The sequence below is a fragment of the Hyla sarda genome, chromosome 4 (assembly GCF_029499605.1).
Source record: "Hyla sarda isolate aHylSar1 chromosome 4, aHylSar1.hap1, whole genome shotgun sequence".
Classification (NCBI taxonomy): Eukaryota; Metazoa; Chordata; class Amphibia; order Anura; family Hylidae; genus Hyla; species Hyla sarda.
Genome location: NC_079192.1, coordinates 293,701,012 through 293,727,199, shown reverse-complemented (window position 1 = coordinate 293,727,199; position 26,188 = coordinate 293,701,012). Strand labels below are relative to the sequence as shown.

The following is a 26,188-nucleotide window of genomic DNA, read 5'->3' as shown; positions in this document are numbered from 1 at the left end:
CTGTACTGCCCCCTGATATTTTTATACATAGTTATTAGGTGGCCCATAAGCCTTCTTTTTACTTAACTAAATAACCCTAATTCTGATAATCTTTCTGGGTACTGTAGTCCTCCCATTCCCCGTATTACTCTGGTTGCCCCTCTTTGAACCCTCTCCAGCTCCACTATATCTTTCTTGTACACTGGTGCCCAGTACTGTACACAGTATTCTATGTGTGGTCTGACTAGTGATTTGTACAGCAGTAAAATTATTTCCATGTCGTGGGCATCTATGCCCCTATTGATGCACCCCATGATTTTATTTGCCTTGGCAGCAGCTGCCCGACACTGGTCACTACAGCTAAATTTACTATTAACTAAGACTCCCAAGTCCTTTTTCACATCAGTGTTCTCCCATTTAATACATAATCCCAGCCTGGATGTTTCCTCTCCATGTGCATTACCTTGCATTTATCAGTGATGAACCTCATTTGTCACTTCCCAGCCCAAACCTCCAACGTATCCAGATCCATTTGTAACAGTGTACTGTCCTCTATTGTGTTTACCGCTTTACAGAGTTTAGTATCATCTGCAAAGATTGCTACTTTACTATTCATTCCCTCTACAAGGTCTTTAATGAATATATTAAATAGGACAAGACCCAAGACTGACCTCATAAAGCAATGCTGATATGGGGTCATACATTTATTTTTATCAAGATACTCCAAAATAGCATCCCTTAGAAAACCCTCAAACAATTTTCATACAACGGAGGTTAAACTAACAGGCCTATAATTCCTGGGGTCACCTTTTGTCCCCTTTTTAAATATTGGCACCACATTTGCCATGCGCCAGTCCTGGGAAACAGTCCCTGTTACTATAGAGTCCCTGAATATTAAAAATAGGGGTCTGTCTATTACATTACTTAATTCCTTTAGAACACGGGGGTGAATGCCATGGACCTGGTGATTTGTCTATTTTGATTTTTTGTAGGCAGCACTGTACTTTTTCCTGGGTTAGACAAGTGACCTGTACTTCTTCCTGTGTTAGACAGGTGACCTGTACTGGGGAGTTTATCTTATCTCGCTGTATTTCACCTGGCATTTCATTTTCCTCAGTGAATACAGTGGAGAAGAATTTGTTTAAAGAACTTGATAAAGTTCCCCCCACCATAACCACCACTTATCTGACAGTTATGGCTAATCCTATGTATATTTCATAAATGTTTATCATTGCAATATCCCTTAAATGTTCTTACTGGTTAAAGGGGTACTTACGTCCCCTCTCATAGACTTGCATTGAGGGGGCGAGGTGTGACATAACTAGGGCGCGGGGCTATGGTGTCACGATCTCCCGGTTGTTCCAAACGCTGAGCAGCGGAGTACCCCTTTAAGGGTATATTCACAAGGTGGAATTTCCGCTGAAAATTCCGTCATAATTTACTGCCTGTTGATTTGAATGGGATTCCACAGTGCCATTCAAACAGCAGAATTTCCGCTATTCGCATTCCACAAAAATATAAGACCAGGATTATATTTTGCGGAATTCTGCAGCAGAAACCCTTTGCTTTCAATGGGGCTTGAATCCCGCCGCAATTCTGGCAAAATTCCACAATTTCCTTCAGCAAGCTTTGCTAAACAGAATTTCTGCGGAATTGCGTAAATTCCACCCTAGGAACATACCCTTAAAGGGAAATTGGGCTGCCCTTGCCAAGCGTCTGCCTGCAGTGCAGCACAGATAGTAACAGGACTGTTAAGGGTTCTTATTTTAACCAGAAAAACTGCAGAATGCATTTTCAACTGCAGAAAAACTAAGGCCTATACAAATTAATTTTTTTTGATTTTGAAACTATTTAGGATTCAGAGGTCCTGGCAAACATCTGAATATTTATGTATATATTTATGGAAGATGCTATGTGCTATGTTATCCACAGAATTAAACAGATACCTTAAACTACCTAAAACATGAAGGGGTATTGTTACGCCGAGCGCTCCGGGTCCCCGTTCCTCCCCGGAGCGCTCGCCTCATCTTCGTTGTTGCAGCGCCCCGGTCCGATCCACTGACCGGGTGCGCTGCGGTCCCGCCTTCAGCCGGGGTGCGATTCGCGATGCGGGTAGCGCCCGCTCGCGATGCGCACCCCGGTCCCCGTACCTGACTCGCTCTCCCTCGGTCCTATCCCGGCGCGCGCGGCCCCGCTCCCTAGGGCGCGCGCGCGCCGGGTCTCTGCGATTTAAAGGGCCAGTGCACCAATGATGGTGCCTGGCCCAATCTTCCCAATTAGCTTAATTGGTATCACCTGTGCACTTCCCTATATTACCTCACTTCCCCTGCACTCCCTTGCCGGATCTTGTTGCACTTGTGCCTAGTGAAAGCATTCCTTGTCTGTTCCTAGTCCGTGTTCCTGACCTCCTGCCGTTGCCCCTGACTACGATCCTTGCCGCCTGCCCCCGACCTTCTGCTACGTCCGACCTTGCTTCTGCCTACTCCATTGTACCGCGCCTATCTTCAGCATCTTCAGCAGCCAGAGAGGTGAGCCGTTGCTAGTGGATACGACCTGGTCACTACCGCCGCAGCAAGACCATCCCGCTTTGCGGCGGGCTCTGGTGAAAACCTGTAGTGGCTTAGAACCGGTCCACTAGCGCGGTCCTCGCCATCCCTCTCTGGCACAGAGGATCCACTACCTGCCAGCCGGCATCGTGACAGTAGATCCGGCCATGGATCCCGCTGAGGTTCCCCTGCCAGTTGTCTCTGATATCGCCCGACAGATCGCCCATCTAACCCACCAGCTGTCGGAAGTGTCCACCATTTTGCACCAACATCCCCTACCAGTTGCCTCTGATATCGCCCGACAGGTCGCCCTTCTAACCCACCAGCTGTCGGAACTGCGCCAACATTCGCAACTTCTTCAGCAATCATCTCCTCCGCCAGCTCCTGCACCCCTTCCGCAGCGAGTGGCCACTCCTAGCCTCCGCCTGTCCTTGCCGGACAAATTTAATGGGGACTCTAAGTATTGCCGTGGCTTTCTTTCGCAATGTTCCCAGCACTTGGAGATGATGTCGGACCAGTTTCCTACTGAAAGGTCTAAGGTGGCTTTCGTGTTCTGCCTTCTGTCTGGAAAAGCCCTGTCATGGGCCGCACCGCTCTGGGACCGCAATGACCCCGTCACTGCCTCTGTACACTCCTTCTTCTCGGAAATTCGAAGTGTCTTTGAGGAACCTGCCCGAGCTTCTTCAGCCGAGATTGCCCTGCTGAACCTGGCCCAGGGTGTTTCTTCCGTTGGCGAGTATGCCATTCAGTTCCGTGCTCTTGCTTACGAGTTGTCCTGGAATAGTGAGACTCTCTGCGCGACCTTTAAAAAAGGCCTATCCAGCAACATTAAAGATGTTCTGGCCGCACGAGAGACTCCTGCTGACCTACATGAACTCATTCATCTAGCCACTCGCATTGACATGCGTTCTTCCGGATGGCGTCTGGAGCTCCGCCTGGATATGGACTTTGTTCGCACGAGGCGTTTTTTCTCTCCGGCTCCTCTCTCCTCTGGTCCTCTGCAATCTGTTCCTGTGCTTCCCGCCGCGGAGGCTATGCATGTTGACCGGTCTTGCTTGACACCTCGAGAGAGGACACGACGTCGCATGGAGAATCTTTGCCTGTACCGTGCCGGTACCGAACACTTCCTGAGGGATTGTCCTGTCCGTCCTCCCCGCCTGGAAAGACGCACGCTGACTCCGCACGAAGGTGACACAGTTCTTGATGTCTACTCTGCTTCTCCACGCCTTACTGTGCCTGTGCGGATATCTGCCTCTACTTTCTCCTTCTCTACTATGCTCTTCTTGGATTCCGGATCTGCAGGAAAATTTTTTCTGGCCTCTCTCATCAACAGGTTCTACGTTCCTGTGACCAGTCTCGCCAGACCCCTCTACATCTATTGTTTTTACAATAAAAGATTGGACTGTCTTGTACGTTTCCACACAGAACCCCTCCTAATTTGCATCGGACCTCTTCTTGGAAAAATTGAGTTTTTTTTTCTCAGGTTCTTTGGCCCCAAGAAGAGGGGGAGACCCAAGGGGGGGGGTACTGTTACGCCGAGCGCTCCGGGTCCCCGTTCCTCCCCGGAGCGCTCGCCTCATCTTCGTTGTTGCAGCGCCCCGGTCCGATCCACTGACCGGGTGCGCTGCGGTCCCGCCTTCAGCCGGGGTGCGATTCGCGATGCGGGTAGCGCCCGCTCGCGATGCGCACCCCGGTCCCCGTACCTGACTCGCTCTCCCTCGGTCCTATCCCGGCGCGCGCGGCCCCGCTCCCTAGGGCGCGCGCGCGCCGGGTCTCTGCGATTTAAAGGGCCAGTGCACCAATGATGGTGCCTGGCCCAATCTTCCCAATTAGCTTAATTGGTATCACCTGTGCACTTCCCTATATTACCTCACTTCCCCTGCACTCCCTTGCCGGATCTTGTTGCACTTGTGCCTAGTGAAAGCATTCCTTGTCTGTTCCTAGTCCGTGTTCCTGACCTCCTGCCGTTGCCCCTGACTACGATCCTTGCCGCCTGCCCCCGACCTTCTGCTACGTCCGACCTTGCTTCTGCCTACTCCATTGTACCGCGCCTATCTTCAGCATCTTCAGCAGCCAGAGAGGTGAGCCGTTGCTAGTGGATACGACCTGGTCACTACCGCCGCAGCAAGACCATCCCGCTTTGCGGCGGGCTCTGGTGAAAACCTGTAGTGGCTTAGAACCGGTCCACTAGCGCGGTCCTCGCCATCCCTCTCTGGCACAGAGGATCCACTACCTGCCAGCCGGCATCGTGACAGGTATCTCTTCTGCATTTATTGATGTACTGGCTAATACCCCGCTTTCCTTTTCCTAAACTTCCTGCATATTTCATTAAGGACATTTTGTTCGAATAAAGTTTGGGCATTGTTTCTGCTGTCAGTTCTGTGAGGAAAAATATCCTCTGTCCTTATCTTAAAGGGCTAGAGAGCAGCTTTGAAAACACCAGCAACCGATCAGTTCCTTCCTGAGCCTGACAGCGACTGGATGACAGCTTCTGGAGCTGATGACAAAGTAGATTTAACCACGTGTCTATGTTTCCTCAATCTGTGGGACAAAATAGGCTTTTATCTTAATAGAAATGCCTACGAGATTGTGATTATTGACCCATATACTGTATTGCAGTGGTCTTCAACCTGCGGACCTCCAGATGTTGCAAAACTACAACTCCCAGCATGCCCGGACAGCCAACAGCTGTCCGGGCATGCTGGGAGTTGTAGTTTTGCAACATCTGGAGGTCCGCAGGTTGGAGACCACTGCTGTATTGTATACATTCACTAAGGGTTGGAGATACGGCAACATAAGCTAAAATGTGATATGTATCATCTTTAAGTGATAGGTTTCCTTTGGGACTTTAAGATTTTAATAGAAGATTTGCCAGATTTCACGGTGCGTTTCATTGAAATATAAACTGGAATCATTCTTTACTCTACCTCTTTTAGAAAATTGGACTCACCATTAACCACATAGGGCTCCACAACCAGACATCTTACAAGCTCAACAGTATTTAGTTCTTCATCTGACAGCAAGTCATGGATAAAGACTCAGTCTATTAAATAGGGATATTCATCCAAAGGACTTTAGAAATAGTGTCGGTATAAAAACTCTTTAACCCCTTAAGGACTCAGCCCATTTTGGCCTTAAGGACTCAGACAATTAAATTTTTACGTTTTCATTTTTTCCTCCTCGCCTTCTAAAAATCATAACTCTTTTATATTTTCATCCACAGACTAGTATGAGGGCTTATTTTTTGCGTGACCAGTTTTCCTTTGTAATGACATCACTCATTATATCATAAAATGTATGGCGCAACCAAAAAACACTATTTTTGTGGGGAAATTAAAACGAAAAACGCAATTTTGCTAATTTTGGAAGGTTTTGTTTTCACGCCGTACAATTTATGGTAAAAATGACATGTGTTCTTTATTCTGAGGGTCAATACGATTAAAATGATACCCATTATTATATACTTTTATATTATTGTTGTGCTTAAAAAAAATCACAAACTTTTTAACCAAATTAGTACGTTTATAATCCCTTTATTTTGATGACCTCTTACTTTTTTATTTTTCCATATAAGTGGCGGTATGGGGGCTCATTTTTTGCGCCATGATCTGTACTTTTTTTTGATACCACATTTGCATATAAAAAACTTTTAATACACTTTTTATCATTTTTTTTTAATAAAATGTATTAAAAAAGTAGGAATTTTGGACTTTTTTTTTTTTTTTTTCGTTCACGCCGTTCACCGTACGGGATCATTAACATTTTATTTTAATAGTTCGGACATTTACGCACGCGGCGATACCAAATATGTCTATAAAAAATGTTTTTTACGCTTTTTGGGGGTAAAATAGGAAAAAACGGACGTTTTACTTTTTTATTGGGGGAGGGGATTTTTCACTTTTTTTTTACTTTTACATTTTTTTAAATTTTTTTTTTACACTTGAATAGTCCCCATAGGGGACTTCTTCATAGCAATACCATGATGTATAGGACATAGAACAGATCAGTGTTTTCGGTCATCTTCTGCTCTGGTCTGCTCGATCACAGACCAGAGCAGGAGACGCCGGGAGCCGCACGGAGGAAGGAGAGGGGACCTCCATGCGGCGTTATGAATGATCGGATCCCCGCAGCAGCGCTGCGGGCGATCCGATCATTCATTCAAATCGCGCACTGCCGCAGATGCCGGGATCTGTATTGATCCCGGCACCTGAGGGGTTAATGGCGGACGCCCGCGAGATCGCGGGCGTCGGTCATTGCCGGCGGGTCCCTGGCTGCGATCAGCAGCCGGGATCAGCCGCGCATGATCCGGGCATCGCTCCGATGCCCGCGGTTATGCTTAGGACGTAAATGTACGTCCTGGTGCGTTAAGTACCACCTCACCAGGACGTACATTTACGTCCTGCGTCCTTAAGGGGTTAAAGGGGTACCTTCCTGGAAAACATTTTTTTTTTTTTAAATCAACTTGTGCCAGAAAGATAAACATTTTTGTAAATGACTTCTATTTAAAAATCTTAACCCTTCCAGTACTTATCAGCTGCTGTATGATCCAGGGGAAGTTCTTTTCTTTTTGAGTTTCCTTTGTCTGACCACAGGTGCTCTTTTCTGACACCTCTGTCTGTGTCAGGAACTGTTCAGAACAGGATAGGTTTGCTATGGGGATTTTCTCCTAATCTGGACAGTTCAGAAAATGGACAGAGGTGTCAGCAGAGAGCACTGTAGTCAGACAGAAAGGAAATTCAAAAAGAAAAGAACTTCCTATGGAACATACAGCAGCTGATAAGTACTGGAAGGGTTAAGATTTTTAAATAGAAGTCATTTACAAATCTGTTTAACTTTCTGTGCACCAGTTGATTTAAAATAAAATGTTTTCCAGTGGAGTACCCCTTTAAGGACTCGTTGATATCTATACCACAGCAGTTCGCCAGAAGAGATGCATTTCAACAGTACCTAAATGTATGCTGTGGTATATTGATAGAATTACATTATGTAAAACATTGCCAAAAGTATGTCAGTTTGGGCCTGTTTTGCCCCCTGTATATTTGTGTATGATTTTCAGTTTTTTTGTGGACTAGAAAAATTCTACATTCACTACTTTTCTGTACCACAAAAAAATCATATGCTGTGGTAAGTGTCTTTCTCCCCATAGAAGTCTGTTAGTGACGTATTCTGTGGGAAAAGTGTACTTGCTTTACAGGTTTTACATAGTTTTACATTTTAACAAAAATAAAGTATACATTTAAAACATATGCAAACAGATACAGACGTATCTCTTATAATCTAGAAATATAATGAGTGAGCACTCACCAGTCCTGTAGTCTTCCGATTACTTTATTCAGACTAGCAGGGACATGCAGTGGGGATGGTCGTTTGCCTTCCTGCATGTCCATGTCAGGATTGGTGAGTGCTCATCATTCTATTTCTAGATGTTGAAAGCTATGTTTGACTTTTTGTGGTTTAAATGATTTTTATTGGATTTTTTTTTGAGAAATTTACAACAAAGGAAAGATTGGCCAAAGAAAACAACGTGGCCAAGGAACAATACATAAGAAATATAATACAGTTATATAAATATTACTAGTGTTGCTCGCGAATATTCGCAATTCGAATATTATTCGCGAATATCGCATATTCGCGAATTCGCGAATTTCGCGAATATAGCGCTATATATTCGTAATTACGAATATTCGTTTTTTATTTATTTTTTTCTTCACAGTACACATCACAGTGATCACCCTTCTCTGCTTCCAGCTTGTGTGGTGTAAAGAAGGCTGTAATACTACTGTGTGAGACTGGCGTGCAAAAATTCGCATATACGAAAATTCGCTACGCGAAAATTTGCATATGTTAATTTTCGCATATGCGAATTTTCACATATGTTAATTTTAGCATACGCGTATTTTCGCATACGCGAAAATAAAGCGAGGGTATAACGAATATGCGAATATTCGCGAATATATGACGAATATTCGTCCATATATTCGCGAATATTCGCGAATTCGAATATGGCCTATGCCGCTCAACACTAAATATTACTAAAGCAATCACTCAGCTGTATGTAGAAATATTAATTTGCAGAATCATGTCTTTGGATGTTGCGGATATTATAGACATATCCGACAGATCATTATAGGTCATCTTGAAAAGTAAAAACGTCACATAAGCAGTTTTAAAGTATTTTATAGTCATACCTATAACTCTGCAGTGAAGAATAGGATTTTTCATGACTAGATCCCGTAGTCCTCCCCTCTCTCGTCACAGGAAGATTCCCCGGAAATATGTGCAAAGTGTGACACCCAGTAATCATAAGTAGTAATGGGTAGTTAGAGTAGTACCATTTAATAATATAGGATGAACATAATTTAATGAAATGGATCCCAGAACAGCATGAAATCTAATAAAACCGTGATAGAAGTGATGTGAATGGTTAATTAGCTACACCTAGGCCAGTGGATAGTGCTTCGCCCAGGTCTTCCATCTCGACTCGCAGGTCCGTCTGTTGTTTAGCTTCCAGGCGCACGTCGTTTCGTAAAAACAATTGGACTTGACAGCTTCTATAATGTCGGCTGTAGAAGGGACAGAAGAGGATTTCCACCTAACTGCAAGTTGGGATCTGTAGGCTCTTAGGATATGGCATAAAGGTGTTCTAATGTTTGACTTTTTGAGAGCAGAGCTCTCAAGTTGTATGCAATGTATATATATTAGCTTCGGTCACTGCGCTTGCTAGTACCATTGGTCCTCGTTGACAGACTGGCACCTGGAGTATCCTTGTGCTTTTAGCTCACTCCTTCTACTACTTATTTTACATACAAATGTGTATCACAAACAAAAACGTATGCAATAGTGAGCCAAATTGATCTTGTTTTCGTACATTGGTTTGTGTACTCGCAGCATAGCGGGGCGCACTTCTGACATGGCCGGCCGCATCATCAGGCTCCGCTGTCCTGCAAGAAGAGTGGATCGGGCCTTCCTCCCAATAGCACTGATCGAGGTCTTCTATTAGCCACACTGCTAAACTGAAAAATTGCTATTAAGTTATAATTACTAATTTTACATGGTCAAATTAGTTTGTAGATTAGTCTTTCACAAATAGGGTGCCACCAGCTGGTAATAGTAGTTTTGCTGCCGTCCCTGCTTTGTGCTCAGCCTCTATGCGTGCTTCCCGAGAGGGAACACAGCATAGAGGAAGAAGGGCAGATGTGAGCCCTGGCAGGCATCAGATGACATCGCGCCTGCCGTCCACGCCTCCTTCCTCCCCTCACACATGGCAGGAAACTAAGCTACCGATCAGGACAGAAAAAAGGTATTTATAGGAGGTTTTCAGTGAAAATAATTACAGGGATAGAATTACACGTTAAATGGGAGTTTGCCCAAACCTACAACATATCAGCACAAGGCAGCAAAGTTGCAACTTGTCTATCGTGTACTGCTACAGGGGTACTACAACTTCAAGCGGCAGCAGAAGAGACATAGGCAGAACCAACTGGCCATGTACAGATATTCTCTGGGGCAGCCTTTTCGAGCAATGGACTAAGGTCTGGGATTCCCATGTGGATGCCCTTACAGATAGTGGTGTCTCAGAGCAACCCAAGGAAACATAAGAGAGGGTATCTTTGCATATCTTTCCACAGCACACACTCCCATAAAGACCCCCAGGGCTGGATTAACATAGGGGTGGATGGAGCAGCCGCTCCAGGCCCCTATCTTAAAATAGGCCCAGCAGCACTGTAGAAAAAAAAAATTTTTGCCGCCCGCGTTTGGGAATCCAGGACACTTGCCCCGGATCCCCAAGCGAGGAGCGCTGCTTTAAACTGTATGCGCCCGTGCACATACAGTTAGAACATACATGCCTGTGAGTCACAGCAGGCCTGCCGTGACCTCTGCCCTGACGCAGGCGCCGTTGACGTCACTCATCGGTGCCTGCACTGTGGAGGACAGAGGTCACTGCCATGCAGAGGAAGGAGTATGCAACCAGACTGAACCGCGGGACTAAGTGAGTATATATTTTTGTTATTTTTAATGTATCTGTGGGAGAGGGGGGCTTAGGGGGCGTCTTGGGGACTTATCTACCTGACCGCCCAGCCCCCTGGCTGTCAGACTACCTGCCCGCCCGCCCACTCCCCTCCCTGGCTGTCAGACTACCTGCCAACCCTCTCCCCTGGCTGTCAGGCTACCTGCCCACCCTCCCCCCTGGCTGCCATACTACCTGTCTACCCTCCCCCTGGTTGTCAGACTACCTGCACGCCCGCCCACCCCCTGGCTGTTAGACTACTTGCCCATCCCCCCTGGCTGTCAGACTACCTGCAAGCCCGCCCACCCCCCTGGCTGTCAGACTACTTGCCCGCCCACCCCCCTGGCTGTCAGACTACCTGACCGCCCGCCCCTCTCGCTGTCAGACTACCTGCCCACCCCCCTGGCTGTCAGACTACCTGAGCCCCCGCCCACCCCCTGGCTGTCAGACTAAATGTCCACCCGCCCACCTCCATGGCTGACAGACTACCTGACCGCCCACCCACCCCCATGGCTGTCAGACTACCTGCCCGCCTGCCCACCCCCATAGCTTTCAGACTACCTGCCCACCCGCCCACCCCCATGGCTGTCAGACTACCTTCCTGCTCACCCACCTGGCTGTATAACTACCTGACTGCCCACACATCTGGCTGTCTGCCTACCTTACCCACCTTTCTGTATACATACCAACCTACCTACTTGGCTGTTCACTTACCCAGATAGCTACCTACCTGACTATCTAGCTACCTGTCTAGCTAGCTAGACACCTTCCTACCTTCCTGGCTGTCTGCCTAACTAACCACCCACGTACCTATCTAGTTGCCTCCCTACCTACCTAACCACCTGGATATCTACCTATCTACCTACCTATCCATTCACCTACCTGGCTGTATACCTTGCTAGTAACCTAGCTGACCAATAGATGGGGATATTGGGGAAGATTTATCAAAACCTATCCAGAGGAAAAGTTGCTGAGTTGCCCATAGCAACCAATCAGATCGCTTCTTTCATTTTTTAAAAGGCCTCTGAAAAATGAAAGAAGGGATCTTTTCCTCTGGACAGGTTTTGATAAATCTTCCCCATTGTGTAGAGATCAGGAGGGTACTGTAAAAATACAGAGTCTAACATGTTTGTCAGAAATGTTTGTCATGTTTGATCAGAAAAGATGTCTCCTGTGAGTCCCTGGATACAACTTTAATCACTTACATAGTATACAGATCTGTGTACAGCTGGTATATACCTCTATATAGTCCTGTATATGATTATTTATATTGTATACAGATCCTGGGTACAGTTTGTATCTACTTCTATATGGGCATGGGGAATACTGGTCTGTGTACAGTGGCTTTATTCGGTAACAGTTCAGTGCATTAGTCAGTCACTGATGTATACTGTGTTCCTGATGCCCCAGTATAATTTGGCCCTTGTATTATTTGTTTACTGCTATTATTGGTATTGTTAGTCTGTGTAAAGTGGTTTTTACTCAGTATTGTGATATAATTCACTCTTTATGTAGTAGTATAATTGGTTTCATGTATACTGGTATTATTGGTAATATTGGCCCTGGTATTTATGATATTATCACCTACTAGCTTTTGCCTGCGGAAAATCTGTCAATCTGAAAATGGGTATGCTGACCCCGAAACGCGTTATTGATGCTATGAACAAATAAAGCCTGAATTTAACTCACTTCCATGACTTGGCTGTGAAATTCCATGAGCGCCTACCTTAAGGTCATTTTTCCTCACCACATCCAGTCCTCATATCCTGTCCTCCTATCTCGACCTCCTATCATGACCTCCTATCCTGACCTCCTACTCCGTCCTATCTCGACCTCCTATCTCGACCTCCTATCCCGTCCTCCTATCTCAACCTCCTATCTCAACCTTCTATTCCGACCTCCTATCCCGACCTCCTATCCTGTCCTCCTATCCAGTCCATCTATCCAAACCTCCTATCTCGACCTCCTATCCCGACCTCCTATCCCGTCCTCCTATCCCGTCCTCCTATCTCGACCTCCTATCCTGACCTCCTATCCCGACCTCCTATCCCGACCTTCTATCCCGTCCTCCTATCTCAACCTCCTATCCTGACCTCCTATCTCGAACCTCCTATCCTGACCTCCTATCCCGTCCTCCTATCCCACCCTCATATCCCGACCTCCTATCCCGACCTCCTATCTCGTCCTTCTTTCCCATCCTCATATCTTGACCACCTATCTCAACCTCCTATCCCGTCCTCCTATCCAGTCCATCTATCCCAACCTCCTATCCTGTCCTCCTATCCCGTCCTCCTATCCCGTCCTCATAACCCCTTCCTCCTATCCCAACCTCCTATCCCGACCTCCTATCCCGACCTTCTCTATCTCGACCTCCTATCCCGACCGCCTATCCCGACCTCCTATCCCAACCTCCTATCCAGACCTCCTATCCCGTCCTCCTATCTCGACCTCCTATCTCGACCTCCTATTCCGTCCTCCTATCCAGTCCATCTATCCCAACCTCCTATCCTGACCTCTTATCCCATCCTCCTATCCCGTCCTTCCATCCCGTCCTCCTATCCCTTCCTCATATCTCATCCTCCTATCTCGACCTCCTATCCCGACCCCTATCCCAACCTCCTATCCCGACCTCCTATCCCGACCTCCTATCCCGTCCTCCTATCCTGGTCCTCCTATCCCATCCTCCTATCCCGTCCTCCTATATATATATATATAATATGTGTACCAGGTATTGAAATATCTCCAGCCGTACGGAAGTTATGTGGGAACATACATTTCCCATTGATTTGCATGGGACTTTAAATAAAAACCCTAACCCTCACAAATGGGGGTAGTTAAGGGTTAAATAATCTATCCTATATTTTAAGTGGACATATAAGTAACATGTGACCAAGCATTATCGAAATATCTCCAGTCATTTGGAAGTTATGCACTAACATATTTCCCATTGACTTGTATGGGACTTTAAACATCAACCAGGCCCCTGGAAAATGGGGGTGAGTAAGGGTTAAAATACCTACCCTATATTTGTTGTTGACATATAAGTAACATGTGTGCCAAGTTTCATGTTAATATCTTTAGCCGTTTGGAAGTGATGCTAGAACATACACACATACACACACACATTGGGGGAGATTTATCAAAACCTGTCCAGAGGAAAACTTGCCCAGTTGCCCATAGCAACCAATCAGCTCACTTCTTTCATTTTTAGAAATCCTGTGAAAAATGAAAGAAGCGATCTGATTGGTTGCTATGGGCAACTGGACAAGGTTTTCATAAATCTCCCTCATTTAGTTTTATATATATATAGATTAGTTGGTTTAGTTTAGTGCAATATTTTGTGCTAAAATTTGAGTGCAAAATTTGGCACACAGTGTTACATCCAAAGACGTGCCATTTTCTTTTAAGCCAGGCCTATTTACGGATAAGCCATGCCTCCATGTCAAACTATCACTATTATGCAAATGATAATAAAGCTTTTACAATGTATTTAGGTCTGGTTTCTAGTGCACATTAAGCCAGGATTCTGGCACATTTGGAACAGAAAATCCGGCCCAGTGAATTTTTCAAGTGCTCACATTTGTTACATTGTTTTCAGAGTAAAGCCTACAGGAAACTGCTTGTTAGCGTTCGGTTTTCAATGTACTTCCTGACTACATCTTTGTCACTTTTGTTTTTTACGTACTTTAAGCAGTTTTTCTGTACATTTAATCTCTGATCCCTGAGGACCTCAAAGTAAGGAGTCTGTCATTACCCTGCTATCCTAGTAAAAACATTTGTGTAAGCACTTTTACCTGTATTGTCAAAACAGGAGACATGAGATATTACAAATGACCAGAGGGTCAAAAAGTAATTTGCTTGTCAGCACATTTTTCAGTTATATAAGTAGAACCTTTAAGCATAACTGTCAGATCCCCAAAAAATATTAATATGTTACTCAGTACCTAATCCTGCGTATGTGTATGTATTTTTTTGTCCCTAGCACTTTTATTTATTTTTAATACACTTTTTCTTTAGCTCACTTGGTTAAAATCTTGTTAAGCCATGTTTCTATAAAAATCAAATAACATTTTCTTTTGAAGTATATTAGAAAGGTTATTGTTTTACCAATGTTAAGGATGGTCCGAGGGGAGGTTTTCAAATTTGATTGACTGTGCTGATATAAACTGCCAAGTGTCGACATAAGAAAATATACACCACACAGGATGTTAGTAGAACTCTCTCTTAGCAGGAAACTCAGCTGCTCCCTTAAAGAGTTCTGTTTAATTCAGGAAGTACATTTAGTTTTTACATTGGACAAAGAAGGAGGTTTAGTTATGATGTCAGAATCAGCATGTTACATTTTGATTGGTTGTTTGATTATTGTGTCCGTACATATTAGCATATGTAGTGTCCATTAATTTCTTGGCAGAAGTTTCTCTACTGGGAAATCCCAGAGTTCTCTGTTCGTGAGATATTTTGTCTTTCTACTCCTTATCTCAGTTGTATCGGTGTCATGGCAAGGCCTCAATCGTAGTCACGAGCATAGTGCAAGATAATGTATATGGGTTAAGGGGTAGGTAACAGATATATTTTTCCAGCAGCAATGACATATTAGTATTAGTGTATTGATCAGTCATTAGAAACATAAGGGTCATCCCGATCACCAAGATGTACAACATATAAAAAGTTTTTGTATCTGACAGTGCCCATTTAACCAACAGAAAAGGCCAGTCATGGTGACAAGCATATCCACTAGAAATTGGTACTTATACAGCAAAAATATAACTGAGATAAGTTTTGTTATTATGTAAAAATATAACCCTTAAAATATCATAACATTTTGGATTTTGGTGTTTCTGGAACATTTTTAGAGTTTTAATGAAATGCAGCATTGAATAGGTATGTTGTTTTCCTGTTTCTTTTTTCACAATATGCTTTTCTGTAAGCACCTTAAAAATACATGTGTACTTAAAGGGGTATTCCATGCCAAAACTTTTTTTTATATATCAACTGGCTCCGGAAAGTTAAACAGATTTGTAAATTACTTCTATTAAAAAATCTTAATCCTTCCAATAGTTATTAGCTTCTGAAGTTAAGTTGTTGTTTTCTGTCTAACTGCTCTCTGATGACTCACATCCCGGGAACTGTGCAGTTCCTATGGGGATATTCTCCCATCATGCACAGCTCCCGGGACGTGACATCATCATTGAGCAGTTAGACAAAAAACTTCAGAAGCTAATAACTATTGGAAGGATTAAGATTTTTTAATAGAAGTTATTCACAAATCTGTTTAACTTTCCGGAGCCAGTTGATATATATATAAAAAGGTTTTGCCTGGAATACCCCTTTAAAGTCACAGTTATTGTCACAAAAATGCATACAAAAATGTTTTAAATGCAGAAAAAGGTGTCTGTGAAAAAGGCTTGAATGGTCAATAAATTGTCCAATATGTACATGTAAAGTAGCACTACTTCTAGCCGTTATATAACTCATACATGGAGCATTATAGATTAATGAGCAGTGTAAGCTGTGCATCAAGTGTTGGGTTCAGATAGAAGACTCTTGATATTTTAGCAGCTTCTCTGTGAAGGTCTGTCTTTGCCACTGTTCTATGGGCAGCATTTAACTTAATCCCTCAGTGGGCAGTCTTCCAGAATTAGTTACAAGATTAGGAGAAAAGGGGAATGAAAGGGAGAAGTAGATATATTTCAAAAGTTTCTTGCATTCCCATGTACTTTTAATCTATGCACATATTGTTGAAGTATTGTTGTGCAGTGGTAGAATGTAGAAATACTTCTATTCTGTCAAAATGTCCTTTATTTTTGTCATCTGGTAGTGTCCCTGATATGTTCTGATCCGAGCCATGTTCAGAATATTCACCTGCACATCAAACACTTCCTAAAAGCACTTAAACCAATACTGGTAATAAATAGTGTTTACAATACCCTCAGCCTCGGGAAATGCTGTGCAGATATCAGCCTTTCTGTGTAAACCAGAAAGACATTTCAAATACACAAAGGATTTTACTTGGAGGCAGCTGTCCCTGAATGTATATACTTGATTTAATTTATATATTTTATTTTCCTTACACTGATGTCATTTATCAACAGAATGTCCAGGTGGAGCATCATCCCCATGTAATAACCGAGGAACGTGCTCTGATGGGATGGAGGGTAATGGTGTATGCTCTTGTCAGGTATGCTCTCAAGTTGCTTCTCTGTATATAAATTGGGTCCAGGACAACCATTGTATGTTGAAACCATTGTATGTTGAGACCATAACTCTATGGAAACCTGGTAATTTGTTCTGAAGCCCCAAAATATCATCCAAAACTAGGATGAGGATTAAAGCATACCTGTCAGATCCCACCCCCCCCCCTCCCAAAAAAAAAATGTTATATGTTGCTCAATACCTCATCCTGATCATGAACATATAATCTGATCATGTAGTATCTAATCGTATGTGTCTATGACCTATATTTCTCTTAGAATTACCTTTATTTACTTGCCATCATTGCCCATTGAGGTTTCTGGCCATACAGAGGCAAGGGGCGTGTCCCTCTCTTCTCCTCACTATGATGACTCCTCCCCCTCTCTCACTCTGCTCTGACTCTCAGAGGGCCGGGAGCACAGCAGCTCTGGACCTGCCTGCAGCCCTGTCAATCACTCATGGTGTCCATGGCGTGTAGATGACCACTGGACACTGCAAGACTGGTATGTTGTCCCAGGACACAGGGAGACCCCTAGTGGCCACTTTTTTGACTGGCTTTTTTAGTATGAAATAATGAAAAAATTTCTGGTGATGGCAACTGCAAAACATATTGTTTTTGCATGCTTTATAACATAACATCAAAAGTTACTGTACTGTGCCAGTGTCCATTTAAAGAAAAGTAAGTGGATAACTAATACAGATAAAGCATTTCCTTACATATACAAGTAAGAAAGAGCTGCTGGGGGCTGTAAATCACTGTCTATGTAGCTTCTTCAGGGTCCTTTACAGAAGACAAAGTGTCCTAAAAAAGTTAAATGGAGCCGCCCTCACCTGGTGTATAAAGGAGCAGCTAACCCTGGCACAGGTAAAGAGTAGTACAGAACATGTTATACCTCCCTGTACTGTAGGGGAAACTACAAGACAGCTGGTCAGTGTATGCACTTCAGTAATACAGGGGTTTTACCAGTGCATGCCCATTCAAATTAGTTCTTCCAGCCATTGACATGTTTCACAGATCTGAACTGTCTGTAGCATTGTATGTTGAGTCTGGTTTCACATTACAAAGGAATCCAGAAAATACCATATGTTGAAAATATTGTAATCCAAGGCCATTGTAAGTTGAGGGATCACTGCATTTGATTTATTTTCACTTTACCCAAAATATTACATAAATAATGGTTAGTAAATTTAAATATTGACCCTTATTTACTAAGAGTGGAATGTAGGTTTCTTTGTGGGTTTTAATTCCCTACAATTATTTTCCACAGTATTTACTAAGGTTTCCCTACATTTTCCACTTTCCCTACACTTTGCTTTTTTTTACACATGCTCTGATCTGTAGGGTTTTCCTCAGCTCAAATCCACCACATTTTATGTGGAAACCTTAGTAAATATGTTGGATTGTTGTGAAAATGTCGGGAACACGCCCCTTTTCTGAGACCACGCCCCTTCCCCAGACGACCACGCCCTTTTTGGGGTTTTCTTAGCAAAATGGAGCATTAGTCTGGGTTTTTTCAATTCTGGCGCAACATCTGGCACAGACAGAATTTCTGGCGCAATGCGACAGAATCTGGCGCACAACCCGGCAAAACATGTCAGGTTTGCAATAGTAAATGAGGGCCATTGTGTATAGAAAGCTTTGTTTGTGTAAAAGGCTTTGTGCTTTGCCTAAACCACAGTCTCAACTCAGTTGCTGCACTGCACAAGTACCTCCCTAAGGGTACGTTTACACTGCAGAATTCCGCGAGTACTGCATAGCGATCAATGGTGACGGCGCAGTGTCCCGCAGTCCTACTGCCAAAGTATTTTCAGCAGCAGCCACCTGAGGGGATCTCCGCTCGCAGAATTCTGCAGTGTGAACATACCCTGAGTTCTTTCTGGTTTATTGAGGGTGGCTACACTTGGGGATTTTCCGAAAAATGCTGCATTTTTTGTTTGTTTGTTTTTAAATGCTGGGGCCATTTGCTAGCTGAAAGTCAACAGGAAATATATGAAATTATACACCTACAATGCTTGATTCTTTGTGGCTCTTTTCCCCACTAAAGGTATGTTCAAATATTTCTGGATTTGCTCCATATTTTCCTACCCATTGAAGTCAATGGGTAACAAAATCAGCTGTGGTACAATTTGCAATAACATTTTATTACTATGTTATATGTCTTGGGGGCTGATATTCTTATTTAAATACCATTTTCTAATACTGGAGTAAGGGGCTTCAGCTATACATGAATTATGAACTTCAGCTGACTATTTTAAGTCTCTGCATAGGAAGGATTCGGTGGAACAGCCTGTGAAAGGTGTGCTGACAACAAGATGTATGGTGCTGACTGTCGCTCTGGTATGTTCAAAATGTCATTGTTGTGAAAATAAGTATTAGCATAAGGTTAAAAATGTAAGTACATATTATATAATAATAAACTTAATATTCATTAAATGTTTGAATAGTTTCACAAACAGTATTATGTAATTATAACCATAAATGTTACATTATTATCAACATTATTATTAATAATCATCATCATATTAATTATTATTACTATTACTACTATTATTTTATTTTTGTTGTGCACATACACCGCAGTGTTTATAACCTCTATCATTAATAATTGTAAATCTTTTAAATTACCACTAGATGGCAGCAGGTTATAAGATATCTTTGAGGGAAGGTTACGTGACTGTAATGTACTGTCATTTGTCTTTTTACCTTTCTATTGGGAAAAGTAAATTCAATTTTCAGAAGAAATAAGGGATCCTTTTCTATTTTAGAATTTCATATTGCTTCTTGCATTTTTCTCTGTTTGAAGAAAAGAAAAAGCTAAAGGTTGTTTTGTTTTACTAAGTAAAGAATTTAGGGGATGAGAAGCCTGGTATATCTATGATAGGAGTTCACTTATTTAATTATTGTGTCCAGCAAAAACTTTTGAAGAATCAATTCCTGGTGTCTAAGGCTATGTTCACATGTTGGAATGTCCGCACGGAAATTTTCGTAGTAACCGGCAAACTAATGTGTGTATTCCACTGTTACGATTCGGCAGGCTGGATGTGGATCCTCTGTGTCAGCGAGGGATTGGCGTGGACCGTGTCGGTGGACCGGTTCTAGGGTTGCTACTGGTTTTCACCAGAGCCCGCCGCAAAGCGGGATGGTCTTGCTGCGGCAGTAGCAACCAGGTCGTATCCACCGGCAATGGCTCAACCTCGCCTACTGCTGAGAAGGCGTGGGACAGAAGGACTAGGCAGAGGCAAGGTCAGACGTAGCTGGTGCACTGGCCCTTTAAATCTTAGAGCGCTGGAGCGCCCTAAAGAGCGGAGCCGCGCGCGCCAGGACGTGACAGCCGGGGATCGGGACAGGTGAGTGACTTGGGATGCGATTCGCGAGCGGGCGCGTCCCGCTATGCGAATCGCATCCCCGCGACAATGTCAGTGCAGCGCTCCCGGTCAGCGGGTCTGACCGGGGCGCTGCAGAGAGAGGAACGCCGCGAGCGCTCTGGGGAGGAGCAGGGACCCGGAGCGCTCGGCATAACAGTACCCCTCCCCCCCTTAGGTCTCCCCCTCTTTTTGTCGGGATGTTTCTTCATCCGGGATGAGGCCTGTATGAGGGATTTTTGGGTCTCTTTCCAGATGGTGGAGAAGTCCCGGGAAACCTCATCAACAGCGGGCAAACCAGAAGGCGTGGGAGTGGGGAGGGGGGGAAGAGAGTGAAGCTGGGCATGGGGCAAAGTGTTACCAGGACAGGGGCTATGAGGAGGAGACACAGCATAGTCCAGATAGGCCGTGAGGCATTTTTTATGGCAAGAAGCCCCCCAGCTCTTGATCTCCCCGGTGGTCCAATCAAGGGTAGGAGAGTGGTGTTGGAGCCATGGCAGACCAAGGAGGACTTCAGAGGTGCAGTTTGGCAAAACAAAAAGTTCAATTTTTTCGTGATGCAGTCCAATACTCATGAGCAGGGGTTCTGTGCGGTAACGCACGGTGCAGTCCAATTTAACTCCGTTGACCGAGGAAATGTAGAGCGGCTTGACGAGACGGGTCCCCGGGATGCAGAACTTATTCACCAAAGAGGCCAGAATAAAATTTCCAGAAGAACCAGAGTCCAAGAAGGCCGCGGCTGAGAAGGAGGAGTTGGCAGAAGGAGAAATCCGCACGGGCACAGTGAGACGTGGAGAAGCAGACTTCAGACCAAGAGACGCCACTCCCACGTGAGCTGGGTGTGTGCGTGCGTTTCCCAGACGTGGAGGGCGAATAGGGCAATCCACCAAGAAGTGTTCGGTACTGGCGCAGTACAGACATAAATTGTTATCCCTACGGCGAGTCCTCTCTTCATGGGTCAGGCGAGACCGATCCACTTGCATAGCCTCCTCGGCGGGAGGCACAGGGGTAGATTGCAAAGGATACTGTGAGAGAGGTGCCCAGAGATCAAGGTCTTTTTCCTGGCGGAGCTCCTGGTGTCTCTCAGAAAAACGCATGTCAATGCGGGTGGTCAAATGGATAAGTTCTTGCAGGTTGGCAGGAATCTCTCGTGCGGCCAGCACATCCTTGATGTTACTGGATAGGCCTTTTTTAAAGGTCGCGCAGAAAGCCTTGTTATTCCAAGATAATTCGGAAGCGAGAGTACGAAATTGGATGGCGTACTCGCCTACTGAAGAATTACCCTGGACCAGGTTCAGCAGGGCAGTCTCGGCAGAAGAAGCTCGGGCTGGTTCCTTGAAGACACTACGGACTTCAGCGAAGAAGGACTGGACAGTGGCTGTGGCAGGATCATTGCGGTCCCATAGCGGTGTGGCCCAAGACAAAGCCTTTCCAGATAGAAGACTCACTACGAACACCGCCTTAGACCGTTCTGTAGGAAATTGGTCCGACAACATCTCCATATGCAGGGAACATTGAGACAAGAAGCCACGGCAGAGTCGGGAGTCCCCATCAAATTTGTCCGGCAGGGACAAGCTGAGGCTAGGAGCGGCCACTCGCTGCGAGGAGGTGCAGGAGCTGGCGGAGGAGATGGTTGCTGCTGTAGCAGTGGCAGAAGTTGCTGTAACGTGGCGGTCAACTGCAACAGCTGCTGTCCTTGTTGGGTAATTTGCTGCGATTGCTGGGCGATCACCGTGGGTAGGTCAGCGAGACTTGGCAGCGGCACCTCAGCGGGATCCATGGCCGGATCTACTGTTACGATTCGGCAGGCTGGATGTGGATCCTCTGTGTCAGCGAGGGATTGGCGTGGACCGTGTCGGTGGACCGGTTCTAGGGTTGCTACTGGTTTTCACCAGAGCCCGCCGCAAAGCGGGATGGTCTTGCTGCAGCGGTAGCAACCAGGTCGTATCCACCGGCAACGGCTCAACCTCGCTGACTGCTGAGAAGGCGTGGGACAGAAGGACTAGGCAGAGGCAAGGTCAGACGTAGCAGAAGGTCGGGGCAGGCGGCAAGGTTCATAGTCAATAAGGATAGCAGGAGATCTGGAACACAGGCTTTGGACAACACGAAACGCTTTCACTGGCACAAGGCAACAAGATCCGGCAAGGAAGTGCAGGGGAAGTGAGGTAATAAGGACAGGGAGCAGGTGGAAGCTAATTAGGCTGATTGGGCCAGGCACCAATCACTGGTGCACTGGCCCTTTAAATCTTAGAGAGCTGGCGCCAGGGTGTGACAGCCGGGGACCGGGACGGGTGAGTGACTTGGGATGCGATTCGCGAGCGGGCGCGTCCCGCTATGCGAATCGCATCCCCGCCGGCAATGTCAGTGCAGCACTCCCGGTCAGCGGGTCTGACCGGGGCGCTGCAGAGAGAGGAACGGCGCGAGCGCTCCGGGGAGGAGCAGGGACCCGGAGCGCTCGGCGTAACATCCACCCACATTGTATGCTCAAATGGCACTCCCATGTTTTGTTTACTATGACTGATATTTTCATTCAGCTGTTCATACATTTCAGTTTGTATATCTAGCGTCTTAGATACCTATCACGATCTGGATCGGGTTTTCTTTTATGCAATATTTTTGTTATTGTATTTCCACATACTTACCTGATCCGATCCGTACCGCAGTTTGTGGCTTTGTGTGGCGAATGTGATGCTTGCATACGTCACTAATGTGTTGTTTCCGGCTTGCTTCTGTGATCCCCGGGGCCAAACTGGGTAGACACTATATAAGGAGCACATGCCCGTCAATATGCTGGCACGACTAAGAGCTGTGAACAGCTCGGAATGCGTCGGCGTTTCTCATGTTTTTATCATCAATTTTTGTTGGAATTCTGCATGGAGATTCTGACGTGAACTTGGCCTAAGGGTATGTTTCCACTGCAGAATATCAGCTAAGAAATTCCGCAGACTTGCGGTCTCTGTGCTAAAATCCACACAATTATTGTAAATAGACCTGCGAACTGATGAAGTGAATTGACCTGTCACTAAAGATGCAGAGATCTGGCTGATGATTCAGTGGATTAGTGCTCCTCCATTCTGGTAAAGCCATTTAGTAGTACCAGTTTACTTGTACACCATGTTAACTGAGTTAACTTGAGACTCTACCTTCTTTGTATTGATAGAAAGTTTTCACCATCACAAAGACCACTAAATCATCAAATACTGGGTAAAAGGGATTTTTTTTTTCCTTTCTGCTTTTACTTTGTGTCCGTTTCACATCTTTCTGAGCTGTTGAGTAAAATGGCTAAAAACATTTCATGTCTTCAAATGTCCATTATACAGGTGTATAGAGTCTTGTAAAAATTGAAGAGATCACAGTTTCACACTCCAAAGGATAGGAGATAAGATGTCTGATCGTGAGAGTCCCGCCGCTGGAGACCCCCATGATCTCCCTGCTGCACCCGGCGTTCGTTTAATCTTGTGACATCACGGCCACATCCCCCTAAATGCAAGTCTATGGGAGGAGGCATCTACGGCTTTTACGCCCCCTCCCATAGACTTGCATTGAGGGGACATGGCCGTGACATCACGAGCGGGGCGTGACAGGGATGTCACGAGCCTCCGCATCATCAGTGTTCCGGCACAGAGCAAAGTTCCAGCAGCGGGACCCCCACGATCAGACATCTTATCTCCTATCCTTTAGATGGGGGATAAGATGTCTAGGGATGGAGTACCCCTTTAAGTGCAGCAACCCTTTCAAAGTACCAGGGAGGGCTAAAAGTCAGAATCCCACTATCCTAAATACAGGCCATCACTATTGTGATTTCACAGAACCATTTAAATACTTTGTGACATAAGCCACCCACTGGAACTATATATTCTATGCCCTGTCGCTCAGTGTATAGACCACCTTGAAAATAGTAAAGATTATTTTTGTTGGGTCTGGTTTCTGTTCTTTGTATAATGTATTATTCTTTTATTTCCACAGTCTGTTCTTGTGTCCATGGAGTATGTAACAGTGGAATTAATGGAGATGGTATATGCTTGTGCCTTTCTGGTTATGGTGGTCCTAGATGTGATCAACGTAAGTATTGCAGCATGGGACAATGAATAGGGAAGGACTGACACTTTATTATGCAAAGGGATATGCTTTTGTTTCTTGCACTGTCACTGAAGTTGTAGATTTTAATGCATGCTTAAACTAATATTTCTTCATAGTTCCACATTAAAGAAGATGTCCAGAGGATAAGTGTCTGATCGCAAGGGGTCCGACTGCTGGGGACCCCCACCTTCCCCCCCTTCCCCCCCTACCCCCGCAATCTCCTGTACAGGGCTCCGGCTCAGCCCCCGACTCTCCTCTGCTAATGCGCATTTCGCACACAGCATGTCAGCTGGTCAAAACACACCCCCTCCATTAATCTCTATCTAAGAGGCGGAGACACAGGAACACACCGTTCCTGTGTCTCCGCCTCTTAGACAGAGATTAATGGAGGATGTGTGTCTCCACCTCTGCCATAGAGGTGAATGGAAGGTGTGTGTTTCAACCAGCTGACATGCTGTGTTGGAAATGTGCATTAGCAGAGGAGAACCTGTGCCCCGTATGGGAAATCGGGGGGGGGGGGGGGGCAGCTGTTGGACCCACCTGTGATCAGACACATCCCCAGGCAGGGTAGCCTTAGGTATCTGGTGTAGGACAAGCCATCAATCACTGATCGTTGGGTGTATAACTTAGGGGGTGTGAATGAAAGTGCGCCATGTACGATTTTATTATGTTTAGAGTACTAAGATATTCATTTTTTTTTTATCCCAGCTTTACCAGAATGTGCAGCATTGAACTGCAAAGAAAATATGCGATGTGTTAGTTCAAGCACGGGAGCAATGGAGTGTAAATGCTTACCAGATTTTGAAGAGAAAGGCACTCAGTGTGAACGTAAGACTTATTCCAGAAATCCAACATGTTTTTTTTATGTGTAGTGTCAGATACAAAAATGTTTTATATGTTGTATATATTGGCAAAACATTAACCTTTCTAATATACAGTACTACATAAGAAAATTTTACTTCCTTTTTATGGAAATCATGGCTTATAAAATATGGCTTTATCCAAGCTGAAGCACAGGCATGGACAAAATCCAGTAAGTGAGGGTGGGCTAGCACTCCTATGTCTATTAGGTGTATGATAGGACAGGAGAGAGCACAGGAGTGCTATCAGACAGGAGAGAGCACAGAGGAGTCCTATCAGACAGGAGAGAGCACAGAGGAGTCCTATCAGACAGGGGAGTGCACAGTGGAGTGCTATCAGACAGGAGAGAGCACAGAGGAGTCCTATCAGACAGGAGAGAGTACAAAGGAGTGCTATCAGACAGGAGAGAGCACAGAGGAGTCCTTTCAGACAGGGGAGAGCACAGAGGAGTGCTATCAGACAGGAGAGAGCACAGAGGAGTACTATCAGACAGGAGAGAGTACAGAGCAGTACTATCAGACAGGAGAGAGCACAGAGGAGTACTATCAGACAGGAGAGAGCACAGAGGAGTGCTATCAGACAGGAGAGAGCACAGAGGACTACTATCAGACAGGCCAGAGCACAGAAGAGTTCTATCAGACAGGAGAGAGCATAGGGGAGGACTATCAGATAGGAGAGAACACAGAGGAGTGCTATCAGACAGGAGAGAGCAGAGAGGAGTGCTATCAGACAGGAGAGAGCACAGAGGAGTCTTATCAGACAGGAGAGAGCACAGAGGAGTCCTATCAGACAGGAGAGATCACAGAGGAGTCTTATCAGACAGGAGAGAGCACAGAGGAGTAATATCAGACAGGAGAGAGCACAGAGGAGTGCTATCAGACAGGAGAGAGCACAGAGGAGTCCTATCAGACAGGAGAGAGCACAGAGGAGTCCTATCAGACAGGAGAGAGCACAGAGGAGTCCTATCAGACAGGAGAGAGCAAGGAGTAATATCAGACAGGAGAGAGCACAGAGGACTGCTAGCTCACCCTCACTTTCTAGACTTTGTCCATGCCTGTGCTTCAGCTAGGACAAAGCCATGATTTCTATAAAAATGAAATACAATTTTCTTATGAAGTATTAGAAAGGTTAATGTTTTGCTAAGATCAACAACGTATAA

At 45.1% G+C, this 26,188-nt stretch overlaps 1 protein-coding gene across 3 annotated transcripts in view; it reads left to right on the top strand.

Moving 5' to 3' along the window:
- The window catches only part of STAB2 (stabilin 2), a 121,944-nt gene that overhangs the window by 8,317 nt on the left and 87,439 nt on the right, over positions 1 to 26,188 (top strand). For 2 of the 3 annotated variants that reach the window (XM_056574537.1, XM_056574538.1), the window contains exons 4-7: positions 16,626 to 16,711; positions 18,994 to 19,063; positions 24,055 to 24,150; positions 24,877 to 24,996. In XM_056574537.1, the coding sequence (XP_056430512.1) occupies positions 16,626 to 16,711; positions 18,994 to 19,063; positions 24,055 to 24,150; positions 24,877 to 24,996 (372 nt within the window). Of the gene's footprint in view, positions 1 to 11,688; positions 11,707 to 16,625; positions 16,712 to 18,993; positions 19,064 to 24,054; positions 24,151 to 24,876; positions 24,997 to 26,188 lie in introns of those variants that run through there. The other variant, XM_056574539.1, reaches the window with a different exon arrangement.